Below are 18,665 nucleotides of genomic sequence, written 5' to 3'. Positions count from 1 at the left end.
TTGTTGTTGATTTGCCCCAAACAGAATTGAAATGGATGTACAATATTTGTGTATCTGTGCCAGGTACACCTTTAGAGGTAGGTGGATTTGTATTTTGTATTTTTCAAACTTTTGGACAGTCAAGTTGGCTGTCTTTATGCTAAACTAAGTTAAGCTAATCATCACCTGGTCCTAGCTCCAAATTTAATGGACAGATACTAGAGTGGTATCAATCTTCTCATCTAACACTCAGCAAGAAAACAAATAGGCGTATACTTCTGAAATGTAGACCTCTTTCTTTAATATGTTGATGTTTGATACATGGCAACACTTGACAGAAAGACAAATATATATACAGAAGATAAAATGGCTTTTATTTTGTATATTTAATCTACCGGCACACTACCATACTGTCTTGTTAAGGTGAGTTTTTTAGTTTTGGTTCTTATCATCGGGGCTTGACAAGACCTGGGTGTTTTACCTTTTGTAAAAAATATGAAGAAAAAGTTATTATTATTGTATTGTATTTCAATCAAGTATTTTAAATTGATTGTTTATTTTTATTCCACCTTGAACAAATTCAGAGGGAAAGCACTGGGAAGTTGGCACGGTAACAAAACAGATCAAGGAAATGGTTTCATTTAGGTAGCGTGTATCTGACTGCCTCCTGGGGGATTTAGCTCTCACCGCAACCTTTTCACAGCTATTCCCCACTCGTTCAAAGGTTTCCCATTTGGTCATGTCAGAAGGGTTTCCATGCTTTAATAGCTGAGGAGTCGAGAAGGCATCGTGCTATGTGTCCTCTTTTCTGAGCTTCTCTTTCTGCATTATTAATCCAATGCTTTCAATGAATTTCAAACAGTGTGTGCAGTGCTTTGATGCTGTGGAGAGGGTTGGGTGGTGGGGGGCGTTGAAGCATCCTTGCAAGCTCCAAGCACAACACACCCACGCCTTTTGGGAAGAAATGTCTAATGTGAGGTTGGTCTTTGATGCAATTCTGAATTTTGTTTAAAAAAAAAAAAAACTTGAAGTGCGTGTATGTGTGTACAGCACTGAATTTTATGTTTACCTGTCAGGCTAATCAGACACATACCTGTTCTCTCTTTTCATTTGTCTGTCAGGAAAAACCCGAAGTGAAACGACTTATCAAAATTGCTTTGTGGTGTCACACCGCTGAGCTCTCTTCCGGCCCCCCTGCAGCTCCAAACAAATATCAGAGCTAGATAAGAGCGCAGTTTTGTTCTTCCCTGTTACTAATCCCAGTTCAAAGAGAAAAGCTAAGTCTCTATATCAGCCTCTTGTAATGGCCATGAAATGAACTTGTGCCTGCGTTGGAGCTACAGTAGCTGCTCCTTCACAACGCACTAATGTGGCTCCAAAAAAAACCCCAGCACCAACTGAGTGAGAGAGAGGAGACCAGTCAGTCCACAGTCCACTACATCTGCCCCCTCTGCAAACAAAAACTCCCCTCAAGCTCATCTGGTTACTCATGCTTTTGGAGATATAATGTTGATGTAACTTTGCAGTACTGTTGCAGAACGATTAATATTACACGCAGGGACCAAGTGCAAAGCCTATATAGTTTGGCTTTTGCATCATTTAAACATTCCCATAGGCCTATAAGAAGATTCTGAGGCATGAAAAAGCAGCCTGATCCATATCTTTTAGACCAATGTCCTTCATGTTCTGATTCTTACAACCTATTTGAACTATTTTATGTCTATAATAAATGAGTCTCATCTCTCATTTTAGTTTTGTTGTTAAATACCAGCTCATACTTCTGCTGCTTGGTGAGAATCTCTTTATCCTAATACATATATTAATTAAAAATCACCTCCTAGTTTGTCGCTTGATGAGCATAGAGGTGAAATAATAATTTAAGGTGATGTTAATCCTCTAAACTAATAGGGTTGCAACTATTTTTTTTTTATCAGTTAATATGCTGATTATCTATTAATTGTCTATAAAATGTCTCAGTGCTTCCCAGCGGTGCCTTTAGTCAACTGTGAGGGGAACTCTAACACAAAATGCTAACATTAATGACACTAATGATTTCTGTTCAGCTTGAGGATTCTGTGGTAAAGAAACATTTGTTCATATACTGAACATGTATACTGAAATGTTTTAAAAAAAACTGATGGTTGTAAATTTTTATTCACTGATAGCAAAATAACGTTATGACCAACAAAATTAGAGTTATAAGGTTTTAACAAGAGTGCTCCATGGTGCCTTTGAATTTCTCATATGAGATTACAACACTACATGTAAGCGCTGCTCAGCCATGATTATATTATACTCAGAACGGGCTCTGCGGGGGGTTTAACAGGTTACAACTTGGTTTAAATACAAGACGTGACTGGAGGTCATTTTGTTTATGGCGAGGGAGCTCAGCTCAGTGCAGGGCTGATAAGAAACTATAACACTCCTGAGGGCAGCGGAGAGAGGAATAACCATTACGGCTGAGCAGCTCTGGGGCCGAGCCAAGTATAAATTGCAATAACAGCAGCTCGATGAGTGACATTTCTGAGGAGGGAAAGGGGCTATCCTCACTCTGCAGATAAAGACGAATATACACTCGCACACAACAAATCAGCACACCTGTGGACACTTCAGGAAGTACACAAGCACACACAGATGCACACAGCGAGAAGGAGAAACAAGAAGATGCAAAAACCCAATCAAGCAAAAGAAAAACAGTAATTACATGACGCTGACAAGGGAGATGAGGAATACATATTGTTCCTCTCATTAATCATTAACAGACTCAGAGGTATACAAGGTCAACAAACAGTGTTTTGATGTGTGTGTTTTTGTGTGCCTTGAGGTGGAATACACACACAAACACATACACAGAGCAGAACTACTGTAGCATACTGCCTGCAAACTCCACAGTGGCTTCATCAAAATTCATGCCTCTAGGCTTTCAATTAGGATACTTCAAGGGGAAAACATAAACACACACACATACATACATACAAACATACATACAAACGGACAAGAATACATGCACACACACACTCTCACAAACATAGGGTGAGTCAGGCAGAAAAGATTCAGTGTGCATATACTTTAAGCACATTTTTAAATCAGAGAAATGTAAATATGTTTTTATCTCTGATTGGGCATTCATTAGGGAAGTGAGGAGGTTTTTCAGAGAGAATCCCTTAAAACATCTTCATCCTCTCATTCTACTGAGAGCGAGCTCTTTATGTCCCTCACTGAGAGCCAAACATGGTTATCTGCCCTGCAGAATAGGATGCTGGAGGCAAACTGCCTCTTTGCACACAACGTTAGTGTGATCCTGTTTTTAGTTCATGTGTGGTAAAGTGAAAATGATGTTCACTAAACTCCATTTCTGTTTCAATAGAGGTCAAGATTAATATGCACTGAAGCCTTAAAATCAAGACTGCACTTTGCATGTGGTTACGCCTTAATATCCACATGAACATGCCCTAGCCTCATACTAGTCTCTTTATTCAACAATATAAAATGGTGTAATCCTGCAATTAAACAACCAGTATGAATTGAAGTATTTTCAGTGAGGTTACTGGAGGAAGTCTCTCTCATGTATATGCAGTAAAGCTACAGCCAGCAGCCAGTTAGCTTAGTTTAGCATAAAGACTGGAAACAGGATGAAACTCTGTTCAAAGACTTTTTTTTTTTAAACTCTTAAACTCACTAATTATATCTTTTATTTTTAATCTCTACAAAAAACCTCTCTCTAAGGATAACAAGTTGTAGTATTTCGGAGGGGTTATGTGTTTGACTATTAATTAGTTGTACGCAGCAACTTCCAGGCGTCTCCAATGGTTTCCTGGGAAACACTTTGACAAGACATTTTTACACTTTGGTTTGTGTACAGAATAAACAAAGACATGCTGTGTTAGTTAGTGAGCTTTAGAGGTGCTGGTGGGAAGATTATGTTACCCCTGTTTTCAATCTAATGCCAAGCTAACTGACTGCTGGTGTAACATATGCAGGGTTGGGTGGGTTACTTTAAGAAGTAACCCAATACAATTACTAATTATCTGTTAAAAACCTCTAAGAATCCTAAAAGTAACGTAACTTGAATGTACTTTCCACTGGATTACCTCAATACCAAATATGCAAATAAAAACAATGTAATACATAATACATTTCAAGAAAATGACTTTTACATATTCTATAGGAGTTCAGAACAATGTAACCATACCAACATTTAAAGTGTCAACAATGTGTCCTGTGCTAAGTGTATTTTTTTTAAATAAACTGGCTTTTGATTAAAGAAATTCAAGGCAACAGCCTGAATACCATTTTCCCAGCTGGAAGGCAGAACTTGCACTATACTGTGTTATCTTTTTTGCTTTAATGAAAAAAACAACAGTGAAATTTCCACCCAGTAAAAGCACTGGAGGCCATGATAATAATTTGGCAACTGTAAAATAAGCTATGATTTCTCTGAGACCAGAGTGGTGTGAGACACCTAAAGTGTAATGTGCATGGTAGTTTCATTTTTGTGTCCCGATTATGTAACACTGATACATGTAACTTTGTAACTCCCCAATCCTGGTTATAAGGAAGAGTATAGTTCCATGTGATACACGGATTCTGAGATGCTTTGCAACATCAACACTTTGATTTAACACACTGACATGGAGCGATACATGTGGGGGTAAAGAACCCTTGGGACATGTTTGTATCATTCATGGCAGTTCAGTATGTAACGCTGCTGCCTCTCTTCGTTCAGCATATGGAGAATGCTGCTCTGCTGAAAGCCTGTACAGTAAAACACTGTTTCCCTTTTGATCCTGTAACCTTCTGCCTCTTCAGCTCTTCAGAAATCAGCCTGCTCATCTTCACTGTGCAGGCAGTGGGAGTGGGGCACGAGTGTGTGTGTGTGTGTGTGTGTGTGTGTGTGTGTATGTGTGCGCTCTTTACTACAAGGGTTTTCGTGTGTGTGTGTGTGTGTATGTGCACTTTTGTCTGCTACAGACCACTCATCTGTATGAGCTCCATTGGCAGTTACATAAACCATACTGTCATACAGGCTACAGGGCATACTGAAACACTGCCAAATCAGTGCTGGGTCAATAACTCCTCACTGCAGATTTTTTGGATTTTCTTTCCTTTGTTGGGCGGCCAGTACACGTCTGGTTGAAAGTAAGGAGGAAGTGGGTGGGTTCTTAGTGTTGCGGTGCAGCACAGAGGTCAGTAATTACCCTGAAACATAATTACTGACTTGTCCTGGGACATTTTTCTCTGAAAAGACAGACAGTAGTTTGACCACAGTAATTAAAATATAAAGAAAGCCTTCTGAAAGGCACAGAGAAGCATGAATTAAAGTTGAAATGAATATATATGTATAGTCAGTCCAGATATGTACCCGGCACGTGCCAAAAGCCACGGGCTAAAAGAAAATGGCCCACTATTTAATGGTGAAATTATTTTCCACAGTCTATACACCTACTGTGGGTTTTTGAAGAAATAATGCATTTTTTTCAAGTGCTCCTGTTAATCTCTATGCTGACTGTAGGGGTGGAAATTACACTGAGATGAAGGTAGGTTGATATCTTTTACAATCTACAAGTCAAGTGTCAACCATCTCCAGGCTTTTTTCTCCTCAGCGGAGCCTTGGGGGCAGGTAGAGCGAGTCAGCAGGGGGAAGAGGAAGAGATGCTGATTTGCTTGTCATAAACATCAGCTGTTTGACTGTGAGTGGCGACGCTGGGACCTTGGCACGGTCTGCCTGGCGAACCGCAAGGCACAAAACTCAAAAACTCAGCTGCACACTTCCCATTTCCTCTGTGGCAGCCAGGATTCCTGAGGTGACACTCTGCTGAAGTGGTCACATCCTGACGCTGAAGATGATCTCCCTCTCATACAAACTCTTCTGCGTATTAGCAAAGTGGTAGCAGCTACTCTTCTGCAGCCGATGTTACCTCGACACAATGCACACGCCTGTCAGTGTGTGAGAAATGCATTCGGTTGTTTATGCTTCCTTTGTATTTCTCTGAGGTTCAGGCTGAGGAGGGCTTTTGGTAAAATTATGAGTCTAAGCTAAAAGCAGGCCAGCTGTCATGCAACCAAGGAGCTGTCCCCAGAAAAGCTGTGATCAAACCGCTCACACTGACTCACTAACTTCTTTTCTTCTTCTTTTTTTTTAAATCTACCATTTTTGGGGAGAATTTTGCACTGCAGCATTAAAACTCTGAGTTCACATAATGTGGCCGACACCAAGCCAAGAAGTGCTAATGCCTTCATGCCCCAGAAAAGCCTTACATCACAAAACTACAAACAACCCCTAGAATAAAAAATAATTTGTTTTCATCTTAATACAGCGGTTGCTGTGGTGAAAACAATAACTTGATTCACAGGATTTTCCACAGAGAAAAGAGATGGGGGAAGGAAAGAGAGACAAGGAGAGAGGGAAGAAACAAATTACAGCTCCTCTTCAAATTATTCTTTCAAACTCCTGTCTGTTACACAACTTAATGAGCCTTGAAATTGGCGAGATTACATTTTTTGCCGTTTCATTCATTAGTGTGGGTGTTGCCAATCTCTGGGGATTGGTTTCCTCACTTTGGGATTCTATAGCGCGCTGCCACAGAACGTGTTGCAGTGATGAAAGGAGCAACAAACTAACCAGCAGGCCAGTAAATAGATGAGGGAGTTCCCTGTGATCGGCCAGGGTTTTGGTTCAATCAGCCAGCTGATTTACAGAAGCTGTGCAGCGGGTTAAAGTACTTCTCTCTGCTACAGATTTAATCATGTGGTGAGAGTGAGAATTTGTTTTTCACTTAAATCACAATACAAACAATCTGCCAGTAAGGTGAGATAGCAATACTTGTTTTTACAGCAATTTCCCTTGGCTCAAGAATGTACAAAAATGAAGTGGATTCAACAGATGTTGACAAGATTTCACTTCATTTAAAGGTATAGTTTGACATTTTGGGAATATGCCTATTCGCTTTTCTTGCCGAGAGTTAGATGAGCAGAACAGCTATCCTGGCTCTGTTCAAAGATAACAAACCTACCAACACCTCCCAGGACAGGAGACTCAACTGAAATAAACAATTTTATTTTCTCAAACCATGCTGCTTTTTCTTGGTCCCTGTTGCAAACTGAATAAAAACTTAGCTTAAGGTCCACACATGAAGAATGAACTGTTTTCGAGTCCTGGAGTTGTTCAGAATAACAGAGAAGTCTGAACATTAACAGTTCCATGAAAGTGTGACTAGGTCAGAATCTCTGGAACAAGCGGCCTCTAAATCTTAGTCTAACTGTAGCATGTGTTGATTGAGTTCACTAAATCACATCATGGCGTCCTGGATGTGAATGTAGCCCTGACCTTTGTGGCACATCATCACTGTCTCTCACCTCTGTGCGCTGCTTCAGAAAACTCAAAGTCCTTCTTCTTCCCCGTAAAAGATGCTATTTTAATCTGGGCAGCTGAAGTTGCTGTCAGATGGCGGTTTCTTGTAGCTTCTTGGCTTAACTCTGTTGCGTGGGACCTTGAAGCATCGCTATTTGTAGCAGATGAGAATGAGAAAATCAATATTGTGGATCCCAAAAGCTTCTTAGTTTGTTAATCTGTAATAGCTGATTCATAAGCATGGCTGGCATAATGCGATGATTGATGTTTTGGCTTCGGCTACTTCATCTGGCTCAGCAACACTGACCATTTTGGGCTCGAGAGCTAAGACCCAGAGAGACTGGCTTGTTTGGAGGCAGGCCGGCTTGTTGGCGGGCGACTCTGTTGCTCCAATCCGGCGCCAAGCGCCCATCAGCTGTGAGGGGGGTCCACGTGACACAGAGAGTGCACACTATGTAACCAGGCGACCCAGATAGCGCTCCAGTCTGCTTTTGTGGGCCAAGCAGCAGGAGAGTAGCTTTTCAAATGAACTTAAAAGAGCAAGGTGTTCAAATTAAGACCCTAATTATGAGGAATGATGAATCTGTCCTCTGCTTGCGTTGTCCCACCAGAGACTGTCGGATAGAAACATCTCACAGGTGAAGAGATATAATAATGTGTGTGGCTCATAGTTTGGATACTATTCAACTAATAGATCTTCTCTCCATGCCCAGTGGATTCCTTAACGCAATTTGAAGTGTAGAGCTTAGTAACTACAATCAAAGCAGAGTGGTGGATGAAAATGAAGGGTGCGGGATTGGGAAAATAATTTAATAATAATGTTCGTTCGTTTCTGAGGTTATTTTAAGACTTGGCAGCTTGCAGCGTCCAAGAGCTCCCTGCCACATGCAATAGCCATTAAGAATTTAAAAAAGCAGAAATAGGCCACAGACAATTCAAGCAGAAAGAACATAAGGCCAAACTGCCTCTTCTTCTTTTTGTTTTTCAAGTGTAGGAGAGAGATAAATGTTCTTCCACCAGCTCAGGATTATGAGCAGAATATTAAGGGTTCACTCCAACAAATGTATGTGAAGAGGAAATGATAGAAGCAACTCAAAGCTGCAGGAAACCGTCAGACTGACCTCTTCCTTTTTGGATGAAGCAAACTATCCAACACGATTTGCCATTAAATGCTACCTCTCATGTTTAAATGCGTTTCTGAGGAACTCTCTTATGAAACAATTCCTCAAAAGCTGCTGTGAATTTCTAGTGACATCTGCAGAGGGCATGTGTGGGCGTCTCTGTTTGTCTGCTCGGTTGCTATGAGGAAAGACAGTGATGGAAAAGACCTATGGGATACGAGGGTCCTGTAGGATTTATATAGAAAGAAAGAGTTAAAGTTCATTAAGCACTAGTAATTATTCGATTTTGTGTCACTGTGTGTGTCTTAGTGTTTATTAGGAATACACACAGAACTGTTTTTATATTTGGCATCAATATCCAGGAGCATAAACAGTAGCATATGGATTTACTGGGCATCCAGGAGGCAGGTCAGTCCAAAATTAAATCAAGTGTTGCAATGTGATGACAGACGTTCACCGTCAGCTCATGATTTATGTCTGCTTGTCAAGTAAATCCACGTTTCAACACAGTTTGTCTCATCCAAACGGACACAATGTTAACTTTGAGCAGCAGTTTTTTTTTCTACTTGAGCTCCTTCAGAAATGAGCACAGCAGTGAGGCTCCATTTAGTCCATAATGGGAAGAGAAGAGAATACCATCAATAAAGCTACAGTTCTTTACCCTAACCAGTCTAGCACAGTGCAGCAGAAAGCTAATGCAGCTGTAATGACCTTCAAATATAAACACATAGAGCCCACTAAACGAAACATATTTATGTTAAAATAAATTCTGCTGTTCAGTTAATTCAAGTATTTGCTATTAGGATTAAGACACAGTAGTGCATATCAGTACAAACACACCTTATAGTATGTGTTGTTTTACACCTTAAAAACAGAGGTTTACAAGAGGTAAATATTTATTACTGGTTATCATTTACAAATTAAAATTTTGATTACAAATTTCAATTAATCTTGATTTTAATCATACAGTATATTAAGACCACACGATGAACCTGTCTCCTCAAACTCTTAACAGTAAAAACCACGTTCAGTGTTAAATCTGGAAATCAAACCTGGTTCAGAAAACTCACCAGCTGTTCTGTTCACACAGTGTCTGTTCGTGATTGTCAGCGCATCCGAAAAAGGGAAGAGCAAATTGTCTTTATGACTTAAGCCTGAACATAACCAGAAAACCTCACAATTAGGTTCTTCATCGCAGCTGCCATACTGTCTCCACAGAAACAGTTCTAATGTTCATTCTCCTTCCTCGACACCCACAGAGCTAAGTATGAACACAATCTAAGAAAAGCAGTAAAAGTTTCATCCTCCATCCATCCATTTATTTAATGTCTTGCTCTTGCAAGGTGAGCAGACTAAAGTAGTTTTTGAGTTAAGCAGTTAATTAAGTAACTAAGAAAACTTCGATTAGAAAGGTTGTTGTTGTTTTTTGTAATGTTCAAATGTTTTAAGAAAAGGAGTGTATGGTGAAGTAAATGAGATTTATTTTTTTGTTTTTTTTGTTATTTTCAGATATCAAAAGGAAAAATGACTATAAGAACACTAGTTCAGCACATGAAGAAGGTGTGAAGGAAATATTACACACGTTCATACTAACAACTGAGCCTCAAGAGAACATTGATAGATCACTGCAGGAATTAAACAGGCTACATATTCGTGTGCCTCCACCAAGATTTTTCCATTTGTCCAGATATCTAAACTGGGGGACCCTGCAGTCACAAACCTGTTCCTGTAACCTCCTCACTTATTAGATTCGCCTGCAGACCCCTGCAGTCCCTGAAGTGTTATTTTCAGCTTCAAATCTGCGGAGTGTGATTCTGTAATGATTTTGTGGGAGGGAGATTTGCAGCGTGCAGCAGTAATGTCACTCTGTTAATTCAGCCCTTCCCCACCCACTCGACTCATAAGGTGAATGACTTAAACACACCGGCACACACGGTGCATTATTGCTGACATTGCTGAAATGTGTGATTTACATGACTGTGGCGAGAACACAGAACAAAGATGACTATGATGCCTGTTATCATACATTAACACATTTTATCGTTGTCAAACTGTCCTTTCACATCCCAATCTGTTGTGTTATAATTTATACAGTCAAATGTTAATATTGAACAATAACGTTCAGTGTCTGATCCTTTTTTCAGTGTTTTCACGTGGAAAGCAGAAAGTTAAAGAGAATTTCTACGTACAATTCAATTCAGTTCAATTTTATTTGTATATCGCCAATTCACAACAGAAGTTATCTCAGGACACTTTTCAAATAGAGCAGGTCTAGACCGAACTCCTTTTAACAATTACAGAGACCCAACAGTACCACCATGAGCAAGCACTTGGCGACGGGGGCAAGGAAAAACTGCCTTTTAACAGGCAGAAACCTAGGACAGACCCTTCGGCTCTAGGTGGGTGGTCTCTGCCTTGACCAGTGGGTGAGAGAGAGAGAGAGAGGAGAGAGAGAGAGAGAGAGAGGAGAGAGAGAGAGAGGGGAGAGAGGGAGAGACAGAAGAAGATGCAACAACTACACAAATACACTAATGAACATGAATAACGTACATGTAATTTAATCTGACAGCAACCCATCCATCAGCCACAGGATGAAGAGAGCTCTGTAAACACCTTCCAAAGCACTTGACCAAAGCAACAGGCTTAATAAAGATGTCAATTTATTTTATTGATTCACTTTACATCGCAATCCGTGAGGCTGAGGAACAGGGATCCATCAGCCCTCTGTACACAGCTGGTGAATTTATGACTGCATAATAATCAGACAACAGCCACACATGCATCACAAAAACTGTTTTCATCCCAGTCATTTAACCACCCAGTGTGTAATAGTTTCACTTCACGTTCGGCACCAATCCAAGTGATTTATGACGCTGCGGTTGAGTAAATTGCCATTCATATCTTCTTTGCTGTTGATAAGGATCGTGTTGGTTGATAAAGTGTTTGTTGATTAGACTCCCGGAGGAAACCTGATATGAATCAACATTAAGATAATGAACATGCTAATAGTGTTGATATAATTGTTTTACAATATAATATAAATTACATAATTATTTGAACTGTTTAAAGATGCTTTAATCGGTTTTATTTATATATATGTGTATATACACAGATCATCCATAACACTATGACCACCTGGGCACCCTGGTTGGCATAATGTTATCCAGCCTCATACCAACAAACTGTGATTCACTGACACCTTTCTATCAGAACCAGTGTTTGAGCTACAGTAGCTCGTCTGTTGGATCAGACCACAAGGGCCAGCCTTTACTCCCCACGTACATTAATGACCCTGTCTCCGGTTCACTGCTTTTCCTTCCATGGAGCACTTTTGATGATACAGACCGGGAACACCCCACAAAAGCTGCAGTTATGGAGATGCTCTGACCCAGTCGTCTAGCCATCAGAATTTGGCCCTTGTCAAAGTCGCTCAAATCCTCCCGCTGCCAATTTTTCAATATCAACTTGAGGACAATATGTTCACTTATGTTGCTAGTGGCTTTTAAATGGTTTAAGGTTGGGTTTTTTTGTTTCAATTTGGAGAAATAAGTTATAAGTTACAAAATTAGGGTGTGATGTTGTAACAGTAATTTTTGTAAAAATGTCATGACATGTCTTAAAAACACTGCATGATTTAAACTTGAGTGCACTCAGGTGTGTCTGGGGGCATGTGGGAGGGGGACAGGGAGCTGAGGGCAGGCTGTGTGTCCAACGTTTATGCATGAGAGTAGTGGAATGAAGGACAATATGCAGGTTACATTATCCACCAGAGTACACTGGCTATGTGGAGACAAACCTCAGACAATTCCAAAACACCAGCGATGTAAAATGTCAATTTCAAAGTAAATTCCAAATGTAAACAAAAGAACCTGCCAACACTAATGTGACTGCCACATACGTTGTTCCTGACAGAAACCAGATAACTTGCAGCCCCTACCGGCCAGTGAAGAGTGAGCAGTAAATGGTGGTATAAAACAGAGCAGTCAACAAAATAGGTTTAAACATTGTAAATCACCACAACCACCAGAGGACCTTGAGCAAACTCATAAATGTGCACAAAAATTATTGGGCTGATGGGTCCAGTAATAAGCGAGATTAGCTGTGGACAAACACAGAGACAGACACGCATGATCCCCTCATTGCAGTCCATTATAACAGCAGTGACAGGCTGACAGCAATTAATCGCAACTGGGTGAGTGTTTATATCTGCAAGTTTACATTTTAGTCCATTTACAAAGTCAAGTCTTTAACTCTGTGCACCATTAGGATGAAAAACAATCTCTCCAAGTGTGGTCCATCTGCCTGTGGGACAGTAAAAGAGAATCTGGCTGACAATGTTGGAGGTTGTGACCCAGCAGATCTGCACAAGCCACAATAGTCCCCTAATCTAGCAGAACATGCTCTAAAGCTGCTTAATATTTGAACGTAGGGACAGACCAGTTCCTGGTTTAGGGTTACCAATCTGGAGGGAATAGGAAGGACTTATCTTTTGGCTTTTGCTAAGCATAAATATGCTGATTTCTACCCCAGATACAGGGCGCATTTCAAGAATTGAGCACCTCATCTACTCATGGTAAAACTGGCTGGCGTAAATTTTTTAATCAGATGGAGAACAGATGCTTAAACTCTGAGGTGAAAAGTGTTGGAGAGCTCCAAAAGAGAGAAAAGAAAGCATTCTACAAAGTAATTCATCACATCTGCCCCTGATAACCTCAAATGAAAATGGTTGCCATCACTTCCACTGCTTTAATATACACAATGTACAAAATTGCAGTGGGAAATAAATCCAATTTTGTCTGGAGACATTAAGACAGTGGATTTACTACAACTCCTGATGCAGTTCCTACACAAAGCCTCCTGAGAAAACAATCCCATCTGAGGACTGGGAATGTGACAAGAGAGAACTGGTCAAAAGAAAGTCGCCGCCTCAAAACATGACAGTATTTGTTTGAAGTGTGAGGAGAAAATAATTTGGTCAAGAACAACAACCCTTTATGGAGAGCTACTGAAGACGAGTGCAGGAGCTGAGTGAAATTCAACAATTCTCACTAAAACACGTACCTAAGAAGCCTCTAACCATGGCATGCAGAGCAGTACAATCAGCTCGCTTTGCTAAATAAGCAAAGATCTTACATCTCCCAAAACCTGTGAAGCTATTTAGAGTTCTTCATTTGAACTGACTATTAATGTGATGACCTCATCGTTACATCCCCAGTCGGGGTTATTTCAGTCGAAGTACTTAGAGAAATTCCAATCTCTGCTTAAAGTGGATTAAACAGCTTTTTCTGTCAAATGTATGTTTCCTGTCTACGGGCTGTAGAATTCAGCCAAGTTCAAAGTAAGGCAGGGCTAATTCAGAGTAGCCTCAACATTGCGACTGATTTCTCACTGCAGACAACCAAAGGATATTTTTTTATTATTAAAAACCCTAAATCTCCAAAGAAGCAAAGAAGTACTTAAAGGAATGATCTGGCAGCCAATCAAGGCTACGCTTATGCTAATTTCTAATCAAGCTAATTAGCATTTGTGTTCATTCCCAGATGGGCGAACTTGTTAAAAAATGTTGCTGGTCATAAAAATGAATGCATAAAAATTAACTAATACACATACATACAACTTTCCTTCTACTTTTTTATAAACACACCCACCACATCTGTGTTGGTACATTAAGTTATTGCAGCATGATGCAACGCTGATTTGGTGTTAATTAGCACAGAGCAGAATATGGATGGGAGGTTCCAAAGCAAGATCAATAAGATCTAAGAATATCTTTGACTTAATTGTAGACACACGTCTTCAAAGTCTGAACTGATCACTGCTTTTTCTGGCACTCCCCAACACTGACGGAGCTCATGTGACCAGAAAACTAATTCTTATAGGAAGCTGCAGAATCTAGAGATTGGCTGCTGTCGTATGAGCTTTTTTGGCTTGAAGACAGCTTAGTTATGAGTCAGTGAGTGCAGGAAAATAACGGCAGAGTGCAATTTGGTAGTCCGAAAATACCTGTGAGTCAATATGAGTTCAAGCATCCTTGGAAAATGTTTTCATAAAATGTGCAGCAACTCTCCCACAGTGGCTTTTTTAGTGGAAAGTTACCTAAGTTATAGAAACACACCGACCACCTACAGGCAACTGTGAAAACTTCCAATCTCCATGTTAACTGGAAGTAATCCTGCTGTCTTTGCATTCTTCTTTAGTGTTTCTAACAAATGACGGGATATTGCTTTGTTGATGTCATAGCAGCAGAAGCACAGGCCTAATCAATATCATTAATTATGGCTGCATTACATTCAGGTGTGCTACTTCTAGGGTCAGGTCACCACGCTGCATTCATGTCCTTTCGTTAATTACTGTAAGTATGAGCCACAGAGTTGAAAGAAACATTCACGTCAGCCTCTGAGTTCTGAGTCAGAGATATTGAGCATTTCTAACAGTGACGACATCTTCCTCTTGGCGAAAAGAACTACAGGAAGTGCCTGGTTGGCAAAATAACTAATAAAACTGATTCAGCCAAATGAAAAGGAGCTATATACAGTTTGTATTTGGTTTCACATGTTAACAAATACGTATCCCTGCAAAGGTTGCTGATTTAGACTATTTTAACGACTACAATGCTAACGGGGGGCTTAATCATTTTGGAATAATGCGTTTCCAGGGAATGTTCCCAACCTCCCAGGTCAAAATAACGAGAGGCTTTCTTGTTGTTCCAAATCTGTCAATGGTGTGAATTCAGCATTACTCAGACAATGCGATCATAAATGTTATAAGCAACACCCGTGCTTTGCTTTGAAGACCCATTCTGAGAGGGTTTTTTTTGGAGTTTGGTTGAATTTCTGAGTCTGCTTCACATGTCTGAATATCACAACGTTGCTCTGTAATCCTTGAGAATCAAAAACGTGTCAAATCAGTGGACACAACAGCACAGAGAGGGAGCGAGTGCAAACAGCAAGCTGTAGTTTAAATCCTCATGATGGTTAGTAACTTTGTCAGTAGCTTAAACTCTACTCTGAATGCAACAGAAAAAAAAGTATTAAAGTGTCTGAGTCAGACATTTTTCACTATCTGGAGCACCTGACAGATTTTCAGTCTCTCTTGTCGGCTTGTTCGTTCCTCCTTGACATGAGCACACTGACAGAAGTCAGACGCTTTAGGGACTAAGATTGTTTGGTTGGATTTTTTAAGCTTTTTAAGTTTTTGACTTGGATCATTTGGATCACAGAGAGAGAAAGCAAAAGGTAAAACTCTGAGATGTAGGGCTAAAACTGTGTAACAGTATAAATTTAGAGTATTGTACTTGTTCTGAGCAGGTATGTATAGATAAAGGGGAGAAAGAGGGAGGTGGAGAGAACAAGGGCAGAGCGTGTGCTGGGGCTGAGGGAGAGAGCGCTGCAGTGCTGACCACTGCGAGACTCATCCATCCAGAACATGCTGAGCTGCTCTGCTTCGGTTACTGGCTTCAAGTCAAGTTTGGAGACTGAATATGTTCATGACTTTGATTGAGAACAACGCCACTCTGCACAGTACTTGACAAAACATATCAACTCAGCAGGAAAAACCATTTCATACCCCCTCCACCGCCTCCTCCTCCTCTTCCTCCTCTTCACATTTGCACCAGGGCAATGTTATCCCTAAAATTACATTTCTTTTGACCAACAGGAGACAACAGCTTATCTTTACTTTGGACATTATTACCAAACAAAAGGCTCAGGTGATTCCGCTGCCGGCAAGGGATTCAATTATTCAGAGGCTGTTTTAGCTCCTGTTGTGTGTGCACCCTGAATTCATCTTTTATTGAGGCAGCTGGTGAATGATTTGTTATACACAGCTTGCAGGGAAGTACGGTGATGACTGCCACAGATCCATTTGAGGGAATGACCAGCCACGTACCCACTAGGCTGCAGGGTTGAACTGAACGCTGCCCTCTTAACCTGAAGGCTGCTGTCTGTGTGTTTGGTCATTTTTTACCTGGGTAGAAGTGCTGCTCTTCCACTCTCTGTGGACCCAAACGACTTTTTAACAACTTATCCTTTGTGCACACATTTATGCCTTTTCCAACATCAACACACACACAGGGATACACAAACACAATTTGCATGTAAGGACACATACTTTTAAAAAGCAAATATATACCCACATATATGTGCACAAACAAGACTACTCCCACAACTGCATTTTACATCTTCTAAAATAATAAAGTCCTTTTTCTTCAACGCTCTGTTCTTGGTTCTTATGTGTAGCAGAATACAGTACAAATTGCTTGTTTGATAAAGTGTCAAAGCAGAATTTCAGAGCAGAATTGCAAGGCAAATTCATTCATGTTCTTTTCAGGTGTCACAACAATGAACCTTAGCAGTGAGCGGCACAATTTAGCCGATTTTCTCAAAAAATAAATCAAATTTCCCTCAAGTACTGCTTGGTTTTTATTTTAAGTAATACTATAATATTCATATTTGAGATTGGATGTGTTTGGACTCTCTATGAACTGACTGAACTGGAAGGGAGTTGTCCACCTGCTGCGTACAAGTAAAAGAGGTGTTTGCTGAACATCTTTGATGTCCCACAACCTGCTGACAGGTTTAAATATGTCACTGACAAATACTGACAACTAGGTGTCACTTGGATGCAGATAAATCTTATTAAAGTGTCACTCTACTGACAAGCAAAAAAAGTAAAATCTGTGAATACAAATAAAAATAAGAGCATAAGCTTTTTATGAGAAATGCTTGTGTCCAGGCTGCATCACTTTCGTAATATTTTGTAAAATACACCATGTCCTGACATTTTAAAACATGCATATTTCTTAAACTACCGCTACAACTACCCAAACTGAAAACACTAATAGTGACATTAGCAGAATTAATTTTTGAAAGATTTTGTGCTAGATAAAAACAAAAATGTTAAAAAGAGCTATTAATATCCTCCTGCCTCCACATTAAAATGGATGGAGCTGGAACATCTGTGACTGCTGTGGGAAAACCTAACAGCAGTGTTCCCCTGTGGTCGACGCTCTGCTGGGTTATTTATACTGAGAGATAAACCAATATACAGTTTGGTTGGTACAATCGCCGGAGTGTATATCCACCTGAACCGCTACGATTTACTATCCACCACATGCTGACAAATAAATGTCAACAGGCTCACTGTATTTCTACAATATGAGACATTTTTAAATGACTAAGTTCTTCTCTCAAAATTAAATACAAATAAAAAACTGTTTACTTTTGTCACAATCAGCTTTTAAACTTCACATTTCTTCACAGTTCACATTGCGCTCAATCTTCGCCACGTTGTGATCCTCATAGCTGTTCCTAGTAGTAGTGAAAGCACGCGGTTTAGTTCAAATCACTACTGAATGTAAAGTAGGTCTGGACCAATTTAGTGAAAAATAAATAGCTTTATCTGTTGTAAATCCACTATATTGTCGCTTCGGGGGGGAGGCTACGGTAAACTGATGCGCACTGGTGTTCCCTACACTGAGGCTGATCGGCGCACTTTGACAGCAGCTGTATAGTATCTGACACTCTGATGAATCATATCCCCGCTTCAACACTAAATGTCGGATGAGAAACCTCATCAGTTAAGACAAATCCGTCGACAGCAGTAGCTTGCCTGGCTGTTAAATCTCTCATTAACGTCGTTTCCCTCCGCGCATTAGCGCGCAGATCGTGCGTAATTGGGTTGATCCCGACGTGTCTTTGTTTTAAAACAGAAAATAGTCCTACCTCGCTCATGATGGACGGTAATGTCGAGGTTTCTCGGCTGCTTCCACTACGTGAGTTGCGGAATGAGAAGTTTCAGCAACAGTGGTCTTTAAAAGAGTGGCTCGCCGCGGACAGAGGAGCTTTATAAAGTGTTGAGCCCAACTACTCCATGTCATCACGTCACCAATAAACCAATAGGAATGCCGTGGGCAAATGTGTCTCCCAAGTCACCACCCAACTCCCTCAAATATTCATACGCTGTGTAAGCCCTTTTCATCATGATCAGCCAAACGGAGCTTCTCTGCTGTGGATGAACACCAGCACACAGATGTGAGCGCTGGGAGGCATTTCATGCACCAGTCATCATGTCATCAATAGAAATTGTTATTTCACTACATGTAACATTGTCACTCCCACCTGAGTGTGTGCACTTGTGTGTGGGTGTGAGCCTTAACAAAAGCTTTAAAGTGAAACAATCTTTTGCCTTTCCCTTTCAAAAATGAGGATTTACAG

The 18,665-nt window shown here is 40.4% G+C and overlaps 1 protein-coding gene across 1 annotated transcript in view; it reads right to left on the bottom strand.

Moving 5' to 3' along the window:
- The window catches only part of pcp4b (Purkinje cell protein 4b), a 35,472-nt gene extending 17,079 nt beyond the window's left edge, over positions 1-18,393 (bottom strand). Inside the window, exon 1 of the mRNA XM_035680066.1 lies at positions 18,174-18,393. Coding sequence (XP_035535959.1) covers positions 18,174-18,182 — 9 coding nt within the window. The 5' untranslated portion in view covers positions 18,183-18,393. The remainder of the gene's footprint in view (positions 1-18,173) is intronic.
- Positions 18,394-18,665: the final 272 nt, after the last annotated feature.

Source organism: Morone saxatilis, unplaced genomic scaffold (genome assembly GCF_004916995.1).
Source record: "Morone saxatilis isolate NCDOM2014 unplaced genomic scaffold, NCSU_SB_2.0 Contig8, whole genome shotgun sequence".
Lineage (NCBI taxonomy): Eukaryota > Metazoa > Chordata > Actinopteri > Moronidae > Morone > Morone saxatilis.
This window is presented reverse-complemented; position numbering and strand designations above follow the sequence as displayed.